At 42.8% G+C, this 23,903-nt stretch overlaps 1 protein-coding gene across 4 annotated transcripts in view; it reads left to right on the forward strand.

The window, feature by feature from the left end:
* The window catches only part of GRIA1 (glutamate ionotropic receptor AMPA type subunit 1), a 312,482-nt gene that overhangs the window by 251,598 nt on the left and 36,981 nt on the right, over positions 1–23,903 (forward strand). For all 4 annotated transcript variants that reach the window (XM_063085503.1, XM_063085502.1, XM_063085504.1 and 1 more), the window contains 2 exons: positions 14,745–14,943; positions 20,854–21,101. In XM_063085503.1, coding sequence (XP_062941573.1) covers positions 14,745–14,943; positions 20,854–21,101 — 447 coding nt within the window. The remainder of the gene's footprint in view (positions 1–14,744; positions 14,944–20,853; positions 21,102–23,903) is intronic.

The following is a 23,903-nucleotide window of genomic DNA, read 5'->3' on the forward strand; positions in this document are numbered from 1 at the left end:
AGGAAGGGCTGCTTCTCCTGTTTGAGAACTGGGGAAAAAGATCCCTTCCTGTCTCCAGTGGGTGAGGATGAAGTTGACAGTTCCTTATTGCCTCTTCCAACTCATGCATGACCTGGTGCAAGCCCAGAGCCAGCTGACACTCCAGTTATGCCCTGGTTAGAGGGAGAATTCTTAGTGAGGACTCCTGAGAAAAAGGGGAGAGATCCAAAGTTAGTATTTTATATCTCTGATAATTCCAGCAAATTTATGACACTTAAACAAGAGTGGGAACTTGTCTAAATTTCTGGGAACATCAGTCTTATACAATATTTTTAAAGAAACACAGTTTTTTTATTTTAACTTTATGCCATAATTTGCTCTATGATAACCACTTTGCAGAGCAAAGATTCTGAAGGAACATGATTTTATGGCTATGTAAGAATTATGGAGGTATCTGGATACCACTTTCTCAAAAACAGGTGCTTCTCAAGTTTTTGAAATCAGCTTATTGACTCATAGAATAAATGATCCATTGTGCAATTATGCTTTTGCTATTAATTAGCTTAAGAAATCTCTTCCTCTATAGATATCTCAGAGGAAGCATTATAAATTGTCTACTTATGGAATTTCATATTCACTCAACACATATTGAGACTGTATTAGGTTCTAGAGGATTATGAAGAAATCTAAAATCCCTTAATGATTTAATAATTTAGTTAGAGTAGTAGTAACAGTGAAAAAGAGGAGAACAAGGAGTCATATGGACTGGAACAGTAGAGGTGCTCAGAGAAATGAGAAGGGAGCATAGGAAGCAGCAGCCAGGCGGGCTTCTTGGAGGAGGTGGCACTTGGAGCTGGACTTTTAATCATTAAATCCAGAGTCCATACCCTGACTTCAGAGACTCTGCTTGATCTAATCCTTGCCTTCCTCTCCAGACCCAACCTATGCTGCCAATCACCTTGAACACATCAGGTCTTTCCCTGCCTCAGAACTTTTGCTCTTCCTGCTTCCTCTGTCTAGAATGCATTCCTCCAGATTTTTCTTACACCTACATTATTCTCAACCTTCCACTGTCAGCTTAAATGTCTCTCCTTCAGAGAGACTTTCACTCACTGCCCTTTCTGTATTTGTTTCTTTCTTCCCTCTTCCTGATTCCTTACTACTCACAAAGTTAGCAATGAAAAAAATAATAACACTCAATGGCTGACTTGAGGAGGTGCTGCTATTATCTCTATTTTACATATGAGACTGTGGGAACTCAGAGAGGCTAGGTCACCTTCCCAAGGTCAAACAGCCAATAAGAGAAGAAGCTGGGATTTGAACCAGGGTGGATGATCCCACAATACATAATTTTAACCACTATGTTTTAGATTTGCTACATATTATAAAAATTATAGGTATTCACTTAAGAAATCAGGAAATACAAGTAAAAAGTTGGGGGAAAAACACAGCTATAATCCAGGCACCTAGATGACTCCCGTAACATCTTAGCATACGTACTTCTAGACACCTATCTCTGCCAAGGTTGAGTTTTTAAATGGAGCCACGTAGTATACTCTGTTTTATAATCTGCTTTTTTCACTGAGCATCATAGGATAAGCTTTTTTCTATGTCCTTTTTCATTTCTCTGTAGTAATATCTGCTTCTACCAGGTCCCTACTCTGGTCAAGCATATCACGGCTCATCCTCACAACAACCCTTTTACATTGTTCAGGTGCTTATCCCCCATTTCATAGACAGATGAAACTGAGGCTCAGAGATATTAAATAACTTGCCCCAAATCACACGGTAAATAAAAGGCAGGGGCAAAAGCAAGGGGTCTGTATAGCTTCTGAACTCAAACTTAGCAGTTCTCTTCACTGCCTTCCAAAGAGCCAGTTTCCTCTTGGAGAAGTGATCCAGGGTTTTCTGGATGAGGAGAGGCAGACAGACTATTCCCTGCCTCAGAGCTGTTCTGCCGGCTCAGCTGGGATATGTGGGAGGGAGGGGCTGAGCATGCAGGGAACTTGGTAGGATGTAAGAGTACCTGGCAAATGGAGGAGTTTCACTTGGTTATTTTAAGTAAAATAGCTCCTTTTAATATGCGCCTTGTGCTGGAGCTAACCAAACATGCATTAAAGCAGACACACACTTTGTTATTTTATCTACCATTTGCTCATGAGTCGAGGTCTATTTTTAAAAATCCCATAACATCCCACATTTAAATATGTTCGCAACCCTAAAGACTTCAAGTGCCAGACATGCTGGGTCACAGATGACACCCAGGCCCACACCTGGCCCACGGATGCAGGGACCCAGACCCTTGGAGCCCATCTCACCTCTGAAAACCAGTTGGTGGATCAGCAGACAGTCAGAGCTCTGGGGAGGGCTTTGGATGCAAAGAAACCATATGTTTTGGTATTACGGGCCGTCCAGCAGGCAGCTATAAAAAGAGAGTGGCTTCTTCTAAGAACTCAACCCAAAAATATATGTGGAGGAAGTCTCATTTTTAACACCAGTATGGTGCCAAATATTGTTTTGTTTCTAGGAACTGTGGGTAAGTGGTGCTTGGGACCTGAGAAGGTAAATCTCGGGAGATGAGGCAAAAGCTGGACCCAGTTTCGGCACAATTGAAATCACATCATTGGTATCAGATGGATTTGAGTTCACATGTAAACTCTGTCATTTGTTTTGTGACTTTAAGTCATTTCATCACTCTGAATCTCAGTTTCCTCATTTATCAAAAGGGGATGTGCCTACCTGGCCTGAAGAGAGTGATAGGGATTAGAAATATGGATGTCAAGTATCTTGTGTGGTATCCAGCTCAGAGTCGGTACTTGGAGAATGGTGGCTGCTGGTGTGGTCAGTGTTTTGGGCAAAGTGAAATTCTTGCTTGTTCACATTCTTGTCCCACCTCCAACACCATTGTACAGGCTGTTCCTGCTCCGGGAAATGTGTTTCTTTCCATTTCAAAGTGCTCAAAGCTGGCCTGCCCTGCATACCCCAGTTAAATGACACCTCTTCTGTGAAGCTTTTCCAGATTTTTCCCAGTGAGACATGGCCATTCCCACCTCTGTACTTCCTTAGCACTTAATCAGTAACTATCTGTGCTGTTCACCCCAGCACAGCCATCATAGTTGTTTCTGTGTGGGTCCCATCTCTTCTAGTAAATTGATTTCGTTGAGAAGAAACCTCTTGGGTATTTCCTGTCATGCTTGGTGTGTAGTCAGTCCTCAGTAAACATTTGTGTCACCCTTCACCTAGTTAGTAAATGTTAATTGAGCCCCTATTATGTGCCAGGCACTGTGCTAAGTACTGGGAGTATAGCAGTGAGTGACATTGATAAGACCCCTGCCCTTACTGAACGTACATAGTAAGTAATAATAATAATAGTAATCCATAACAAATGAATCAATCAACCAATCCTTCAATAAAATATTATATGAAGATCACTTAGACTTTGATAAGGGCTATGAAAAAAGGAAACAGTGTCAGATCAGAAAGAGCTGGGTGGTGGAAGCAACAATACATAGAGAGCTTGTGTGGGAGAGGTGACGTTTGAGTGGAAACTTGAAGGGTAGATGGAGGCAGGTTTGGGACAATTTCAGAGAAGTAAGTTTCAGGCAGAGGGAAAAACAATTGCAAAGGTCCTAAGACAGGAAAGGTTTTGATGTGTTCTGGGAAATGCAAGAAGGCCGGTGAGGCTGGAGCATAGCGATGGAGGGAAAGAAGGTACAAGATGAGGTGATGGGTGGGTGGGACAGGTAGTCTCCTGTGGGCCTTGGTAGAACATTTGGATTTTATTTTCTAAGTGTGACAGGTTTTAAGTGGGGTGGTGAACAACATAATCCTATTTACAGTTCCAAAAGATCTCTCTGTCTATTGTGTGGACATGGATTGTACAAAGACAAGAGAAGAAACAAGGGAATGTTATACTAGAACCTGGTGTCTGGAAGAAGATGAGAAGATGAGGGGGGTGATTGAATTTCATGGACTGGATGCAGAGATGAGGGAAAGAGCCAGGGCAGAAATGACTCCCTGGTGTTTGGTTTGAACAGCATGTGGACAGTGATGTCATTTGCTGAGATGAGGAAGATGGAGAAGAATAAGTTTAGCTGTATTTATTTGGGCCTTTATGGTGCTGGTTCATTGAGAATTACGTTTTGGATATTTCAGGTTTGAGGTATCAAGTAGGCAATTATATACACACATATAGATAACAGGAGAGGGGCTGGAGATTTTAATTGGGAGCTGTCCGCATCTGTGTATAAAGGCTGTGAAACTGAAGACCATCTAGGGCAAGACTGTAGACAGGGATGGGAAGAGGACTGAGGCCTGAGCTCTGTGTGCAACAACAGCTTGAGATTAAGCAGGAAGAAGATTCCAGCAAAGGAAACCAAGAAGAACCAACCTGTGAGGCAGGAGGTAATACAGAAGAGTGTGGGGCCTAGAAGCTAAGTGGAGTGTTTCCAGAAGAAGTCGTTGTCATCATCATCATTACTGGTGACACCTTGAGCCCTGCCGTGTCTGTGCTTAGTGCAAGATATGACAGATTGAATTCTCACAAGTCATGAGATGGAATTCATTATTCCCCTTCTTCAGGCTTAGAGAGTGAACCAAAGAATGAAAGAAAGAATAAGTGAATCAGTGAATGAACCTATATCCTTTCTTTTGCAAACTGTGCCCACACTACACTCCCATAGCCTACAAAAGTGGAAAAATATGGTAACAAAAGACCATTCCTCTTTGAAACATAACTCTCTCTGCAAGTGCTAGAACAGCACACTAGCTAACAGAGTACTTGTCTTTCCTGAGAGCTTGTTGTCCAACCCCCAGCTTCCCACCCTTGGGACTCACCACCAGAGTCCAGGGCCCTCCCAGCTGGAGTGCTGGAACACAGTGACCAGCAGCTGGGGCAATTAAAATGAATCACTCCAGCTCTGCCAGGGAAGTGCTGAGTGATTTGCAGCTGGTGACAAACGGGATGATTTGCCACCCAGATGCAGCATCTTGGACAAAGTGGCCTCATCAGAGGAATTGTTGCATTCAGCCAGAGCTAATTACCCTGGTCTAGGAACCTTGATGCCCGATACCAAGTGAGCCTCTCTTTGAACATAGCTCAGCTCGGTAATTAGTCAAGATAGACTTTTTTCCCCAGTAATTTAGAGGCAAGCCATCTGAGCCTATGCCTCCATGCCTGTTTCCATTACTTTTTAAAAATAGCCATTTGAAGCAGATGACAAAGGGAAATAGGTTGTGTTCAGTGACCTCTTGAGCTCTGCTGAATGAAGGCACACAGGAGGTGTCCCTTCTGTCCCCTTCCTCTTGGGGATGACAGGACATGCTTTTGAACTAGAGAAGAATGTCCACATCCAACTCCTTGTCAGAGATGTCCTAGAGAGGTGGTTGCTGGGATCAAAAGTTAATTGCTGTTTAATAACTTTCCACCATCTATGCAGGCCCCAAGTGTCTGCTTTGCTGGAGGCCCCTGGCCCTAGTGTCTGCTCCCCTGGTCATCCACCCAGCTCATCACCCCTCACACTGTTTGCCTACCTCCACACCCAAGTGCTTACTCTGTGCCAGCCCCAGGCTGCCTGTTTTGTTTGCATTTTCTTTCTTAATTCTTAAGAACACTTTTAAAATGAGTACTAGCATTACTCCCTTTGTGAAGAAGTAAGCACGAAGAGATTGGGTGACTTTCCCAAAGTCATAGAATCAATAAGAAACAAGGCAGGACTCCATCCGGCCTGCTTTCATCTGACCCCGGAGCCTGTTCTCTTGACCAGTGCACTCTAGTTTCTCCCTACTGATCTCACAAAAGTAATTGTCAGTTGAATCACTGCAAGATGTCATCTGGGTGTTTGTGTAGAAGAGCTAATAACTGGATAGATGGTAAAAAATTTTCTTGACTACTGTTGGATATTAACTTAGATCAAAGGTCTCCGATATGCACAGTAGGGATTGAGAGCAGGGGTCAGCAGGCCAAAGCCAGCCTGCTGCTTGTTTTTGTAACTAAAGTATTGTTAGAACACAGCCATGTGCATGTGTTTACATGTTTTCTATGGCTGCTTTCACAATGCAACAGCAGACAGAAGTGAGTGGTGCGACAGAGACCACAAGGCCTACAAAACCTGAGATATTTGCTACCTGGACTTTTACAGAAAAAGTTTGGTGACCCCTGGTCTAGAGCAACAGATCCAGGCTGTGAGATTAGAAATACACATTTAAAGGCCTGCAGTGAATGCTAATTAATGATCAGGATCAGAAATGCCTGTCAGAACCCAGAGGATGATCCAATCAGATCCTTACTATTTTCCATTAGCTCGAGTTATGCACTTACAATGAATGATACATTTAGTGTTTTGTTAACGAAAGGAAAAAAGATCATTTGCAAGAAGAGACAGCTTGCTGCCAGCATCTGAGTCCCAGACTATGTCAGAATTCATTCACCCAGCAGGCATGAACTGTCATTTGAGCATCTTTTCTCTCCTACAGCCCCTGCTCCTAGGGATCATCAAGTCCTACCACTTAGGTGTCTTCATCTTTCAGTCAGCCTGCCCCTTCCAATTTCTGTCTGCTCTGCTTTAGTTCAACCCAGCATCATCACTGTTAACCCATAAATACCATAAATAATAATCATAGTAACATCTTCAGCAAACAAATGCAGCATAGTGGTTAGTACTGTAATAGAAGTATGAGCATGGTATAATGGAAATACAGAAGGGATGGCTCAGTGCTGTGCTCACAGAGGTCGAAGAAGTTGACAGAGGAGCTGAAATCCCACTCACCTTTTCCCTTTTACCACTGTCTACTGTGTCTTCTCTCAGCCTTGCACCTTTTCTATTTGATGATCTCCTACTCATACTTCCAAACCTAGCACAATAGCTCCTCCTCTGGTAACTTTCCTGACCACTGCCCGCAGAGTAATTAGCAAGCCTTTCTGTGTTCTCTTGATGCCCCTTTCATACTTGTCACATAACTAAGAAAGTACAATAATTATTGTCTATGATATTTACATAAGATAATGGTGATGACTTAACCGAGTGCTTACTGTGTGCCAGATACTGTGCTAAGCACTTTACAGAGAACCCCAAGTCTATGTCTGTCTGACCCCAAAGCCTGTGTTTTTAATCACCAGGCTGTATCACCTTCTCATCTTCTCCATCAGACTTTGAGCTCATGGAAGGGAGAGACTGTGGTGTATTCCCATTTATCTCCCCAATGACTAACAGTACCTGCCATACAAGAAATGCTTGCAAAATGAATGAATAGATAGTGTGGACTGAGTGTTCTAAAGATTCCTATCTCCTGGATTTTCAATCAAACACTGACCTATGTAATTCTGTGAAGAGATTTTACAGATGTAAAGTCCCAAGTCAGTTGACTTTAAGATACAGAGATTATCTAAATGGGCCTGAACCAATCATATGAGCCTTTTAAAAGCAGGGAGTTCTCAACTTCCAGTCAAGATGGTGGAATAGACGGTCCCCAGCATCACTCTCTCCCACAAATCAAACAATTTACAACTATAAAAAAGCAATGATGGACTTCCATCAAGATGGCAGAATAGACGGTATCCAGCGTCACTCTCTCCCACAAATCAACTAATTTACAACTATTAAAAAATAATGACAGCCAAGCTGAGGCTGTTAGAGCTGAGGGGAAGAGGAGGAGAGACCTTTCAGTGCATGAAGGTGGGAGAAGCCACGATGAGAGAAAGAAAAAAACACTCCCACTGTTTTGAATCCCAACCACTTCCAGACTGGAGCTGCTGAGTGCATGGAGCAGGAGCTGGCAAAAGCTGCAGCTGTGCCCTTTGGATGAAGTTGCTTGGAGGCAGCAGGGGAGAAGAGGGCTTTGGCATCCCCCAGGCCAGCAAGACCACTTATAACGTTCCCGTGGACCCACACAGGAGTGAGGAGCCACAACAACTCAGAAAAGGGGCCACTCAGAGGCCAATGAGTCATCACAAGGGACTGGAGCTTGGCCTGTCCCATGGGAAGTGTTGGAGCACAGGAGGTGGGGGAGACGGGCTCACCAGAGGAACACTGGGACACAGCAAGGACAGCTGATCTGCCTCTCAATCAGCATAGGACCACTCAGAGGAGACTGGTCAGGAATATAGAATTGCATGGGGTGCAGTTTGATGAAAAGACTCAGGCCCAGACCAGAGTTTCTATACATCCCAGGTGCACCAGATTTCACTAGACCCAGAAGTACCTGTAAAGTCAACCATTAAAACCTGAGCTGCACAAAAAGCCTTCCCCAGGGAATCAGCAGCAAAGCAGCAATTTAGCTCAACCACAGAGCTCAAGTACTGGTCCCCACAGGAAGTTCCCCCACTTTAGAAGTAAACAAAGGACAACAAATTAGTTCCAATGCAGAGTTTAAGTGTTGGGAACAGTGAATAATCCAACACAGAATTGAAAGAAAAACAAAGTATCCTCAACCGGAGACAAAGTTTTATATTGACTAGTAAAGGTCTCATTTCACCAAAGGACACCTATAACACTTAGAAGGACCAGAAGTCCCCTGGGCTACCAAGCCAGAAATGGAGGAGGGCCATGGGCCTTAACTATGCCCCCAATACCCACAATCAGTCCTGAGAGTGGGGGCCTCGGGCCTCAGCCACACACCCCCGACATGTGGAACCAGCTCAGAGAACACCACCGACCTACAGCGAGAAGGGCCCTGGGTTCCCAAGCTGGGGTGGTAGGAGGCGAGGGCTTGTGCCATATCCCCCTGACATCTGCACCCAGCCTGGCAATGACTGAGCCACCACTGGAAGCCCCCTGGTCTCCCCTGTGGGAATGGGGGGTGCCAAAGGCCTCAATCCTGCCCCTCCTCCTTCCTCCTTCTTCTACCCCATTTCCTTCCCCTTTCCCCTCCCCTTGTCCTCTCCCTCCCAACTGCTCCACAACAACATCATAGAATGTAAAAAAAATACTAATTTAAAAAAAAAAAGACAGCGAGCTCTCTCCAGCTAGTGGAAGTCAGAGAGATTCAAAAAATGAGAGGGATCTGACACATCATCACAGACTTGACGAAGGAAGGGGCCAGGTGATGAGGAATGCAGGCAGCTCTTAGAAGACGGGAGCTGCCCTAGCTGACAGCCAGCAAGGAAATGGTGACCTCGGTCCTGGAACCAGGAGGACATTAATTACACAATCAGTGAGCTTGAAAGAGAACCCCGAGTCCCAGATAAGAACCACATCCCCAGCCAACACCTTGGTTTTAGCTTAGTGACATGCCAAGCAGATAATCTATCCACCCTAACCCAGACTTCTGATCTACAGAACTGTGAGATAATATGTGAGTGTTGTCATAAGCCATGACATTTGTGGCAATTTCTTATGCAGCAATAGAAAACTAATGCAAGCAGTTTTCCAATTCTGTGGAGATATTGGTGGTCAGACTACTGACCAAAGGTTCCACTGAGCTTTAAAGAAGTTGGATCTCAGCCAACATCATGGCGGAGTCATGAGTCAAGAAAGTTCATGCCGGGCTGAGCCCGTGGCGCACTCGGGAGAATGCGGCGCTGGGAGCGCCGCGACGCTCACGACGCAGGTTCGGATCCTATATAGGAATGGCTGGTGCACTCCCTGGCTGAGTGCCGGTCACGAAAAAGACAAAAAAAAAAAAAAAAAGAAAGAAAGTTCATGCCCATCCACAGATGGATCAGAATTTGGTGAGTGAGGTACTGTTCTGCAGTGGCTAGAATGCTGGACCAGGAATATGAAATCCCGGTACATAGTCCCAGCTCTGCCATCACCTCACTGTGTGACTCTGGGCAAATCACTAGAGGTCTCTGAACCACAGTTCTCCCATCTGTAAACTGGGGATATTCATACCTCTCCCATCCATTTCACAGTGCTGTTTATGAGGTTGAAGTAAGATAATGGGTCCAACAAGCCAATTCTGGGGGATTGACCAATTCTGGAGCAACGTAAGTGATTCCTCAGTCACCTAGGGAGTTTTAGGAAGAGCTATGCCAAGTTACAAAACTAATAAAATTCAGGTAACTAGGCAGACCTGCAAGGGCTTTAGATCACAGCTGCTCCTTCCCTACTAAGAAAAGTTCTACTTTTCCCTGTGGCTCCCTGGGAGAATAATTATCATCATAAAAATAATGCCTTGTGTTTCAATGGCACTTTTCTTTTCTTTTTTTTTTTTTTTTACTTTAAGACAAAAATTTATTACGCATTATTCTTTTTCATATAAAATTATTCTTTTTTCCTTTTAATTCTCTTTACCAAAAATACCATACCAATAACTTTCTCATCTCTCTCTCTCTTTTCTACTTATTGATTCCTTTTTATTTTGTTTCCACTTCCTTCCCAAATCCATATCTTGAATTAGACAAAATCGCTCCTTTTTAATAAAAATATATTCTCACATCTTTTACAATTTCTCACTGAAAACACATCTTACTTTCTATGTACACTTTGCATACAGAATTGTTTCCCTATTTCTAGTAGTTTTTTGTTGTTGTTCAACTCAGCTATAAAAAAGAATGAAATACTGCCATTTGCAACGACATGGATGGACCTAGAAAGAATTATATTAAGTGAAACAAGTCAGGCACAGAAAGAGAAATATCACATGTTCTCACTTATTGGCGGGAGCTAAAAATAAATAAATAAATTCACACACACACACACACACACACACACACACACACAAAACAAAACCGGGGGTGGGAGAAGAAGACATAACAATTGCTGTTCCTTGAAGTTGATATGACAAGCATACAGAAAGAACATTATTGGGAGGGAGGGGGGAGAGGGAGGAGGGAGGGAGATTTCAGTAATGGGCCACAATAATCATCCACACTGTATATCGACAAAATAAAATAAAATATAAAAAAATAATAAAATAAAATAAAATAAGAAATGAAGTATGTTAGGTATAAGAATTCTGGTATTCAGATACCATCACCTCTAGTTTCAAAAACAGAAGCTGAAAGTCTAAATTTGTATGTAAAGTCTGATTTGTACATGTTTGATCAATTTTTTTTTTTTTAAAGATGACCAGTAAGGGGATCTTAACCCATGGCTTGGTGTTGTCAGCACCATGCTCTCCCAAGTGAGCTAACCGGCCATCCCTATATAGGATCTGAACCCGTGGCCTTGGTGTTATCAGCACCGCACTCTCCCAAGTGAGCCATGGACCGGCCCTCAATGGCACTTTTCAAAGTGCTTTCTCCTTGTACCATTTTAATTCCAATTGCTTATATCAGTTAAAGGGAAGAGTGAACTAAGAGTCTTCCTAGTTCTGAAAGTTTGGGTTTCTCACCATGAATGAGAGTAAGTCTCACCCACTACACAGAGCAGGAAGATTGAGGCCCAGCTGGGCGGGCAACTTGCTCGGGTCTTGGGGCTGATCAGCCCGGCCCTGGACTCTAAGAACACCAGCTCACTCTCTGCCTCTAGGATGGAGCTGGGGAAATGTGTTCTGAGATAGAGGCCCAGCCTCGCCTGTACCAGGCCTGAGCTGAAGGTGGGGAGGGTGGCCTCACACTCACATTCCCATCTTTCAGATCAGATGCAAATGAAGCATCGGAATCATGTCACATTTTGAAAAGCCTCTTCCCCCAGCCCTCCAGTTATTCCACAGATGACACTTGGTAGCTGTTAAGCAGCAGACTATTTCTTTGGTATCTTCCTTAAGTAGGTGGGAATATGCAGAATACTGCGCAGAGTAAGCTGCTTGCACCACACAGCAGATAAATATTAACTAAAGAAGAACAGGGAAGAAGGAGACTTTGGCCTGGAATTTTATTAGGAAGACTTTGAGCTTCACTAGATGAACCTGAACTTAGAATGACTTAGCTGGGTCTCTTCATTCAGTAATGCTGGAAAAAGAGACAGCCGTCCTGAACACTCATAAGCAGTTTTGCATTCTCTGGCCCTAACAACTCTTCCCAGTCTCTAATGGAATGTGAATGGAGCTACTGGTTATGAGAGAGGTGCATTCATGCATTCATTTGTTTTGGGGGTGTGTGCTCCATGCTGGGCACCAGAGATCCAATGCTGCACAAAGGAACTAAAAGTTTCCTTTACTCTCATGGAACTTACAATCTAAGGGAACAAAGACAGTCAAACAACCAAACAAACAGATGTCAAATTTCTGCTGCCACAAGAGCTGCATGGGGCTGAGTCTTACGTCTGAAAGCTGAAAATGTGATGAGTAGGATAACATAGGATGCATAGGGATTGATGCGTTGATCGGGGGAAAGAGCAGCATGTGAGAAGGGAGGAAGTCTTTTGAATATGAGGGACCAAACAAAGACCACCATGACCAGAGCACGGAAAGTACATTGTTGGATGGTGTTAGAGAGGGCACAAGGGGCCACACCACACAGGGCCTCAAGGGTCACCAGAGAGATTGAATTTTATTCCAAGTATTAAAAGAAAGGCTTTGATGGGTTTTAAGCAGGGAAGCGACATGATGAGAACTGATTAGGCAGGAGAGTTGGGGGATAGGAGGCCAAATGGAGGAAAGAAGTCCAGTTCGAATGCCGTGTGGTCATCCAGAGTTGGGAAAGGAGCTGCAGCTTCAAATGGCCATGACACATGTTTGCTACCTCCTACGGTGAAGAAAGCACTGGAATAGTTATCCAAAGACTTGAGTGATTTTGAGTTCAACTGTATACCGTTGGGGGAGTGATTTTGCCTCTGTGGTAGTCAATCTATCTTGCTTGACTGCTCAATGGAAGCAGTGCAACTGGTCTACCTACTTATGATTTCCAATCACATAATCTCAGAGATGGGAGGAGTGTGAGATGTAGCAGCTGGTCCCTGGCCCTACAATCCGCTTGACGCCTCCTCTGTCTTCCTTAGAGTTGTGTCCCCAGCACTTGGTACACTGGGGACCAAGAGCAACCACCATGTACAACATCTCTATAAATAGCCCATCACTTGAACACCTTCAGAAATGAGGAACTCTCTTCCACTCCCAGGATAGCCATCTCAACATCGTACCAGCCTACCCATCAAAAATATCCTCCTCATATTTAGTCTTCGTTTTCTTGGATCTTCTGCCAAATGCTCCAAAGTCAGATCATATAGTACAAGCCTAACGCCAACCCTTCAGCACACACATCTCTCTTCTTTTCTTCTTCTTTTCTTCCAGTTAAATATCTCCTCTTCCTGCAGCTGTTCTCCATGTGACATAGCTTGTCTCCACTCGCCTGCTCTCATTCTTTTGAACAAGTTTTCTCTGTCTTATTTCCCTCTTACTGTGAAGTATCTAGGATCAGTCTTTCCCACATAGCAAGGAACAACAAATATTTGTTGAATTTCTTGGAGTGAACACTGTCTGCCTAGAATGAAAAGGAATCTCCAAGAAACTGAGACAAAGTGAAGTGCAGAGGAACATGGAAGTAACACAGAAAGGTTCAGCCAGGGTGTTGAAAACAGTGTGAAACTGCAGAGCCAGCCAGCAGGCCTGGATACTGCTCCTGAGTCAGTGTGATTGGAGGCTCTTGAGCTTCTTTTTCTGTAAAACTCATGGGTTGGATCGGTGATTTCTCTGGTTGTTAAATATTAGGTTTTAGCTTAGCACGGTCATATGTTAGCACAGCCTCAAGGCTCTGAGCTTGAGGCTGTCAGAACACGTTAGAAAGGGCTGAAAATTATAGGAGCTCCAGGACGGCACTTCCATGATAAATTGAGTAGGATGGAAAGAGAAATGGAATGTAAGTACCTTTATCACTGTATGATTCCATATGATTTCATGCCATGTCTGTCCACCACGTAAAATCACTTCATCAACATCCAAATCATCTTGCAGTGTCTTTGGGGATCCCTAGCCTTGGAAATATCTGAGCCAAATCAGAGAGATCACAGTGGAACTCAGCTGGGCATGTTTCTCTTTATTATTTTAGGCATATAAGAGGAAAATAGGACTCTGAGAAGTTCAAGGATAAATTTCTCACTTCATGTATGACTGTCACGTTTGCCTTTCTGATCTTTTTATTTCAGCCATATCTTTTTTCTCTTTCTTATGGGGGTGCGGGGGGCAAGGTAAAGAATTGTGCCTGCACCCGATGGTGACATTCTATGAATCTTTACATGAACTTTGTTTTAAAATCAGCAATTGCTTTATTTTATTTTTTTTTTGAACCAGAAGATGAAAACATTCAATATAAATAGCGAAGTATGACAATTCCAAGTCAGTTCATGAACTTTTTGAAGTACCCTCATACAGTAGCTGGAGTACGGTTATTCTCACTCTATTTCCAGTATATTCTTCCTTCCCTTCCTTCTAGTCCATCGTTTTGGTGGCCTTTGCCAGCCATAAGGGCAATAATGAGGTGGTCTGACCAACATTTCTGGACCAATCAAATGCGTGCATTGTATGTGTGTAAATGAATTTGTGTTCATATATGCATGCACAAATATTTGGTGTTTACATAACTGCATTTGAAAGGATGTTTATACATGTTTGTGATTTTTGTGGGCAAATGTTGATTTATCTGTGCCTTCATTGGTATGTGTCTTGATATATACATATGTGTAAAAGTGAATGTGAATATGTACCTGTGGGCTTTATCACCCCTGAAGGTCTGAATCCCTGCAGGTCCCTATCAGTGATAAGGAACAAAATTTGGAATCTCTCTGACGTTTGAATTCTCACATCTTGCTGACAGAGGAGAATGGGCAATAAGGCTTGACAGCTCCACTGATGGGGGACAGGGGGCAGTTCAGGCTGGCTCTCGGTGCCTCCCCATAGTCTTCTGCAGTGTGGCCATGCTTCTCATGCCTCTTCCCTTTGGCCTGCAGGTCCCTTTCTGGCCGCATCGTTGGTGGAGTCTGGTGGTTCTTCACCTTGATCATCATCTCCTCATACACAGCCAACCTGGCCGCCTTCCTGACTGTGGAGAGGATGGTGTCTCCCATTGAGAGTGCAGAGGACCTAGCAAAGCAGACGGAAATCGCTTACGGGACGCTGGAAGCAGGATCTACTAAGGAGTTCTTCAGGGTAGGGACATCCCTTGTCTCAAGGCACTTTCACAAAAGGGAACCACTACTGTCATTAAAATTTCCTTCTCACTAAAGAGCATGAGATGACAGGCAGCCAGGGTAACTGCTTAACTGAGTACAAGTCAGAGAAACTCAGAACATTTCTCAGCTTTCTATAGACCCCTGAGAAATCTGCATTTCTATGTTTGTAGAAGCTTTAAAGATCCTGTATTGATTGAGAACCCTTGCATAAACCAAACTGCTAGTTTTCTGAGGGCTGCAAAGGACATCAAAAATAATTCTTTCCCTGGTCCCATGAGGAGCTTACAGTCTGGTTAATGACCAATTAGGAACAGCTTACAGATGAGGTCCAGACCCGATGCTCTTTGTGTTTCCTCCTATCTCATAGCTTGAGTTCAGTAAGTGTTCGTTGACTTGATGAATAAGAAGGTAGTATATGGGCGAAAAAATAACTGGAAGAGGTGACCTATTAAATATTGCCAGGAGAGGGAGAGAAGATGTGAAGTAGGAGGGAGGTGGTGAGATGTCTTCTGGCTGGAGGCAGCGAGCATAGGCAGAGGAGCAGAGAGCTTAGGAGCACAACCTTCAGGCTCAGCCACATACACATCCGGAACCTGGCTCCGTCCCTTCTTTGTACTGTGCACTTAGCCTATTTGACACCATTTCCATTCATCTATAAAATAAGGAGAATAATGTCAATCTCAAAGAGTCTTAATGAGATTAAAAGAGATAAGGCATGTAAAATACAAAGGAAAACAAGGAACGATGAACAGAGGCTCCATTTAGCATTAGGGCTTCAGGGAAGTGCAGACATTTGGGAGGCATCTCGAAGAAGGGGTAGGGGTCAAAACCACACAGCACAGACCTGGAAACATTTCTAGATACCATAAAACCAGGTCAGACCTGAGTAGGCTAAGTACATCCTACGCAAAGGGGACAATTTGAACAAATGCCCAGAAGCAGGAAAAATACGTAGTTCCCTGGACTTTGGGCATTTTCATCCTGGGAGCTGAACAAATAGCACATGGAGATACCATATATCGATCAAATAAAAATAATAAACAATTGCTAACACTCACTTAGCACTTACTATGAACCAGATTCTGGGCTAAGCACACCCTATATGAATTATCTCATTTAATCCTCTCATTAGAGATGAGTTAGGGATTGTTGTCTCCATCTCATAGATGAAGCTCGGAGAGGTAAAAGGAATTGCTAAGGTCACACAGCTAGAAGAAGCAGAAGGAGCATAGAGAGCAATCCCCTGTATTGGCTCAGGCTACAGCATAGGGATTCCGTGCAGTCTCACCCAGGCTCTCACTGCAACTTCATGGAGCAAATCTCAGACCCCGAGTAACCCACTATGTGATGCGCTGTAGTTTCTTGATCACAGGCTTTGTGTTCTGTATGAGTGGCAGGAAAGGGACCAAAGTCTTAATCACTGATCCTGGATCCAAGGCTTAAAATCATCAATTTTCAATATATTTGATCCAGAAGCTGCCTGAGAGATCACCTGGTCATAGCCTGTCATTTTACAGAGAGGCGTGACTTGCTTGAGTTCACCCAGCCTGTCAGTAGAAAAACTACTGGTAATCTCATTACAATTCTCTGACATTTTTAGCCTGCAACCAGGTGTGAAGGAGATTCCTGTTATTTTTGCATAAAATCAGTCCTGTGCCCCTGCTGGTACAGTCGGGGAACCACCCAATTCACTTAACAATGCTCTCATCCCCAGAGTGTATACAACACGCCCCAGTTCGTACCCAAAGCACTTGCATGCGCACAGTCTCATTTACGTTTCACCTATGGCAAAACAGGGGTTATGGTCTCCACTTTGTAAATAAGAAATTAAGATTCAGGAATTCATGATGCAAGTGGCAGGGGCAGGTCCCAAATCTGAGTTTCCTCGTTCTAACCCAAGTACTTGTATTCTTGCCACGGCACCATGCTGTCCTGATGCAGTGCTGCTCATTAACTGATAAATGTTTTTTAAAAGATCACTCAGGTTGCCAGATAGGCCTGTGGACAAATGTAGGCTAACCTGATCATTTTATAGTTGGGAAAACAGAAACCCAGAGGAGAAAACGGTTGTGCCCTAGTCAACTAGAGGCATAGCTGGGACTTAAGACTTCAAAGTTCTTTGTTAATAACTATCAATTGACATATTACTTCCTCTGTCCACAGGACAAAGAATCTGGAACCAAGGCAATGCATATTCCACAAGTTCTATGCCCCAACTAGGCCTGTGACACTAGTGGCAAATAGGTTCTGTAGTCTGCATGCTAACGTCAGTCGGTCGGTAGTGGTTGCCCAGAGTTCTATGTTGAGAGGGATTCCAAGGTCACATCTGGGCTCTGTGTGAAAAAATTCCTTGATTGATATTAATGTCTGCCACGTATAAAGGAAGGGAATATGGTATCAAGCAAGCTACGTATTGAGCATCCTTCCTCTAAAGTAAAACCTGAAAAAAGGGCATAATTATTAGTAGTAATTGTACCACCTACAGAATGCCTTCCTTGTGCAGGCACTGGTTTATGCACTTTACTTAATGTTCTCATATAATTTCCATGGCAACACTGTGCAGTGAATACTACCATCACCATCGTCAGATGAGGAACACTGAGTCTCATAAAAGTTATGTTACTTGCCCAAGGTCCTGCAGCTACTAAGATATAAAGCCCAAAACAAGGGAGGCAGCTGTTTACTGTGGAAAGGCGTGAGGTGTGTGGTAAAGAGGCCAGGGTTTACTCCTGGTTCTGCCACTAACAAGCTGCGTGACATTGGACAGTTCATGGCCACATCATGGGCCTCAGTTTCTTTTCCTGTAAAAGGAGAGCACAACTAAGATATGTGCCATTACCCTTCTATCTCTGTGACTCTGACCTTGAGAATTATCCCCCCAGGACTTTGGTGGGTAGGAAGGCAGGATCACCTACCAACCCCACAAGGCCAAAGAAGGGAATAGTCAGACAAGAATTCTTCTACCCCAGTCTCTGAAAAATCTGGCTTCAAGTTCCCATGGCAGCTCAGAGCTCCTTGGCAGCCCCAACCCAGAATCACTTAACCCTCCATAGACAGTTTAATTAAGATGTTCTGAGGGCCATGGGAGCTGCAGATGATATGAGACATCCATGAACAAATACCCCGACTATGCTTCCAATCTTCCTGCCGCTCATGCTACTTTCGTATTCCTGAAGATTAGATTTTCCTGATAGTCTGTTCCCGGCGCCTGTGAGCACAGCCTTAGCATTTGGGGCACTGGGGTGAGGCTGTGAGGACATATTAATTTCCCACATACCATTGCCCAAGGGCTCTTCAGCTCTGCCTGTCAGCAGCCAGTTCCCTGCTGTGTCCATCCTGTCAGGTCAAATTGCATCTTGCAATTGCCCTGCTGAGTGTTTTGTTGGTTTTGTGCCTGGAAGATCATCTGCAAATGTGGTTTTATACATTTCCCTGTTTCCTGTAAGACAACATTAAATACACTGAAGATGCTATGATTGGTTTTAGGTATTTCCTCCCCTAACTTTGGAATCATCCCTCTCTTTCCTCCCTTCTTTCTTGTTTTGCACATTAACATTGTTGCTTGAATGATGCATCTTTATATAAAGAACTAGATATTTCAAACTAGCAAGGGACTTAAAGACTACCATGCCCAAACTCCTTATGGAACAGATGGGGAAACTAAGGCCCAAAGAGAAGGAATTTTCCATAGACCAAGCCAAGAATAGAACTAAGCTTGTCACATCCAATCCAATGTCCTGTCCAAACTGTAAACCATCCTGTGAATCAAATAATCTAGTTTATCTAATTATATAGACTATTGAAACTTAAGACTCGTTCTCCCAAATGCCTCCCTGCAATTCTCAGAAACTATTTTCATTAATTTTTCTCTCAAAACCTAGAATTTTCCGGGTCCCCCAAAATCTTAATAGGTCATTTGGTTCAAATGACAACTGTATATCAATAACTTACCAACACTTGATGTTGATTGATATCAAGGAAATAAACCTGATGCTTCTGCACAGAGAAAAATGATATATTGCATGCATGATGATAGTTTTATATTAAATATGTCTGTAATGTATAAATTAACCACTAGATAGGCTGTGTAGTCATCAAAGGATGACTCTAATAGTAACTGTCTTTAAAAAAAAATAGTCTGGATAAGGAAAAAGTGGCATATACACCATGGAATACTACTCTGTCATAAAAAAGAATGAAATTCTCCCATTTGCAACAATAGGGATGAGCCTGGAGAAACTTATGATGAGTGAAATAAGCCAGGCAGAGAGGGATAAATACCCCATGTGCTCACTCATAAGTGGGAGCTAAGAGAGAAAGAAGGAAAAAAGAAAGACCATAGTGGTGTGTTGGACTTGCAGAGGGAGAGAACATACCTAGGGATACAAAGTGGAGTGGGGAAAGGGGGATGGAGGAGGGAAGTTGGGGATAATTGGGTGGGGGACACAGGGTATAATCACAATTTGTGGTAATGGACATGCTACCAGTATGGATCTGGCCATCACATCTTAGGCACGAGTGATGACAATTTGCTTTGTACCTCATGAATATTCATAACCAATAAAATAAATAAATACATAAAATAAAAAATAGTCTCATCTGTATTTAACAATTGTTGATCTATAAAATATTTTCAAAAGCCAGACTCCAGTATCTCGAAAATACATCTACCCCTTGGTAAAAGAATACCCTTTAGAAAGAGCATGTTAGATGAGAGGGTTGAACTGTGGTCCTAGAATGTCACTCCTGACTAGGGACCTACTGTGTGCAAGGTACTTGATTAGACTTTGTGACGAACCCACAGAAGGGAAGACATCCCCTGTCCTCAGGCAGCTTTCACGTACTTGAGACCTATGCACAAGGAGAGATGACTTGCAATACTAGTAGTCTTGCCTGGCCATCCAGTGAGTGACCCAGACAATGTGTCTAATAGGAATATCAGCCCTTGTGATGCTGTTTCTCAGAGTGAGGTCCACACAGACATACTGATCAGAATCACATGATGGAAGGACCTTCTGTAAAAGATTTATTCTGGGCTCCACCCCAGATGTGCTGACTCAGAATCTCTAGATTTAGAGCCAGGGAATCTGCATTTTTAAAACCTCTGTATATGATGCTGGTGCCCACTAAAGTTTAAGAATCATTGCCCTTAGAACTGAGGTGGGTTCCAAATATGTAGGACTTATTCTGGTCTATGAAATGAGAAGAAGGATGTTGCTGGACAGAACCAGCATATCAAGTGGAGTAAACAGTCCAAGCAAAGTCCCCCAAAATTGAAGGTGCAAGGCGAGTATAGGGGGAAATAAGGAAAGCAGTTTGACTAGATTTAGAGGCTTTTAAAATGTAAAAAGGTGACAATATTTGGTCCTAAATTACTAGCTTTATCAGACAATAGTTTACATTCTGAGGGTAGGTCTTGCAATATGGGATGACTGAATTTGACAACCCGTGACCCAGAAAATCTTCAATGTTATGTTCCAATAATGAAATCAGGCTGCGCTGATATTCAGCTCTCTCCTTCTTCTGGACTGTATAAATATTGCCTTATTGGGTAATAGATAGGTTCTTTAATGTCTTTAAAAGCCAGACAGGGCCCCAGTTTCTTAACTTTCCCCATATTTATGAGGAATATAATTACTCGGAAGTAATTAAAAGATTCTGAACTATTCTGTTCATTCTGTATTTGCAAGATATTTGTACTTTGGAACCTACTGGTGCTAATTAAAGCCTCTTATTTGGCAATCACTCATAATTTGTTTCTTCCTGAGCTAATCTCGTTCATGAATGTGCGATCAAGCTACACTCAGCTCTTCATTAATGTGTGTGCCGACCCCAATTCCAAGCATAGCCAGCACTTAATTCTGGCTTTGTTCCTGTCCCCTGCCAGAGGTCTAAAATTGCTGTGTTCGAGAAGATGTGGACATACATGAAATCGGCAGAACCATCAGTTTTTGTGCGGACCACAGAGGAGGGTATGATCCGAGTGAGGAAATCCAAAGGCAAATATGCCTACCTCCTAGAATCCACCATGAATGAGTACATTGAGCAGCGGAAACCCTGTGACACCATGAAGGTGGGAGGTAACTTGGATTCCAAAGGCTATGGCATTGCGACACCCAAGGGGTCCGCCCTGAGGTAAGTAGCCAAGATATGCTTCCCTGGTGCTCCCTCTCCCCTCCCTATCTCAGGAATGAAGCTGCTGCATCTGCCACCTGGCTCCAATGCCACAATGCAAGCTGTCAAGTGGGCTCTTCTTCAACACCTGTGGGCCTGGAAGATTCCAGCCACCTGAGATCATCAGCCCGGAGGTTGGAAACTGACCTGGGGGCCTCAGCTTGCTATGACTGCCACTGCCCGTGTGTTCTTCCCCACACCTCACCTTACCCCTCTAAGTGTGTTAAACATCGATGAACCTGTGCTTTTGTCATGTGACCTATAACACCCCATTCTTTACTAGACATCCCCTGCATCTATCTAGGCTATACACAGGGTTCTCCAGCAATCTGGATTCTTTGACAGAAGGTGGTTTGTAATGTTTGTCTCAAAAAGAAACATAAACACATTGTCCAAATGAAAAATCAAGTAGTTTGAGTCCTGAGACTCTGGCTGTGGAAATCAAAATAGCACCTAATGAATAGCACCAAATTTTATGGCAGCACCTATTTTTACTTAGGTACTGATTTCTTTAGCAAGATATAGTTTAGTGAAGAAGCAAAGTGGACTTTACTTTCACATAAAGAAGCTCTAATATTCATTCTAAACAGGTAAGGATGAGTCCTTCTGAGGACTTGAAGTCAAAAGACCAAGATTTAATTCTGGGATTTACTACTGACTATTTTACAGAAGATAAGACGTATTATCTCTTCAATCCTCAGTTTTCTCATCTGTGAAGGGAGTATAATCATCCCATTCCTTCCTAGGTCCAAGGTGGTTGTGAGTTCAAATGGGATAATCTGTGTAGAAGACAACTGAAAACAGTGCAGTGTGAACTCACCTATGAGACGTTATGCCAATTACAGAGGGATTAAATCATTTTAGGGCAGGGTAGAATTCCAGAAAGGGTAAGAAGGGTCAATAAAGATTGTGAAAGGCTGGAGAGAAGTTTCTAACCCATCTTGACATGATATCCAGGGCCACCTCTGCCTCTGCTTTCACTTCATTCATTTCCATGATACTGAGCCCAGTATTGTTCTAGGCACTGGGCTAGTAGCTGGAGCTACAGCTTTGGACAAGGTGGATATAGTCCCTATCCCCATGGAACTACATGCTTATAGGAGAGAGACATTAAACAGATGATTATTGCTTAATGACAATTATGATATTAAGATAGTCTATAAAAGGGGATCTAGAGGACATCTACTTATAGAAATATGGCAGAACAGAATTCCCACTATAAAACACCTAAGATATACTGGATGAGATGCAACTAATAGCCTTTTTAAATGCAAGTTAGAAAATCCCTAGGGCCAAAAAGGAAATAAAGAAATCAAAGCCAGAGTGAAAAGCATTAAGTTGATTATTCCGGGACCATCCTAAGCAAGACAGAGTTATAAATTGTGTGACAATCTATGTATGTGAGCAAGAATCAGCTGTACATCTAAAGACATGAAAGTAATCAAAAACATCTCTAAAAGAAGGACACTATCATTAAAGATCAGTCATATTTGAAAAGGTACAAATTAAAAGTACAATGACAAATATAGTCATTGATATAAAATCTCAATGGAAGGGTTAAACAGAAAATTAGACAAACTTGAAGGGAGAATTAGTTCACTGGGGAAAAAAAGAGAGACAATTCCCCAGAATATCACACAGAAAGACAAAAAGAAAAAATATAACAAAGAGGTTAAGAGACATGAAAGACAAAAAGTTCAGTCTGTTATGTGTTCCAGATAGAGACAAGAGAGGATGGAGTAGAGGTGATATTTTAAAGGAATTTTTATTGAAAACATAAATCCCCATATTTGAAAACTGAGTCCCAAGCACGATAAATAGATAAAACTCAGCAGCTAACTTATTTGAAACTGAAGAATGATAAAGACCAAGAGAAGATCTCAAATCTACCAAGAGATAGCAAGGTCCAATCTTGTCTGCAGGATGTGTGGGGTGTGGCTGGGAAGACTTCTCCAAGGATGCCTTTTATAAGCTGAAGTCTGACAGATTAATAGGAGTCAACTAGGTGAAGTGAGGGGAAGAAAAGAGTAGTCCGGGCCGAGGAAACAGCATGTGCAAAGACTCTAAGGCAAGAAATTACGGCACAGTTGATAAACTAGAAAAAGCTAAGTGTTCCAGGAACTCAGCTAATAAAGAGGGGGAAAGTTTAAGCTGAGGATGGGGAATGAGGTAGGGAAGGGTTCTGTAAAGTAATTTTGACCCTATTTGAAAAACAACAATAATATATTGAAGAATTTTAAGTAATTATCTGAAAATTAGGAAAATAAAGATATCCAGAGGAGGGTAGACATAACCGAATGAGACCCAGTGAAAGGAAACCAAATGGACTGGTGTTTATCAATCGTGCATTTTTGCCTGGAAGAGCTTAAAAGACCCTTTGTACAAGTTTAGGAAAAGTTCAAAGGGAATCCAGATGATAGTGCTTGGCAAGGAAGAGACGTTTATGTCAGAAATATATATCATATCACCATAGAAAGACCCAAAGTAGAGAATGTGTTCTTACAGGTCCGGGAACATCCATGATGCTGCAGTATTACAATTTACTGAAGGTTGTATGAGTCAATGACATGATTTAATCTAAATACTTGAACGTGAAGTTAAGAAAACAGGGTACAGAGAGGTGATATGATTTGTCCGTTCAAGAGAGTACCTCTGCCACCCCGTCCCACACAGAGGTGACTGGAATAAGGTGACAACTCAGAAAATATTGAATGTTTGAGTGATATGAACCTAAAACTCAGGTCATCGGGCACTCAAATATTT

This window comes from Cynocephalus volans, chromosome 2 (genome assembly GCF_027409185.1).
Source record: "Cynocephalus volans isolate mCynVol1 chromosome 2, mCynVol1.pri, whole genome shotgun sequence".
In the NCBI taxonomy this organism is placed as follows: Eukaryota; Metazoa; Chordata; class Mammalia; order Dermoptera; family Cynocephalidae; genus Cynocephalus; species Cynocephalus volans.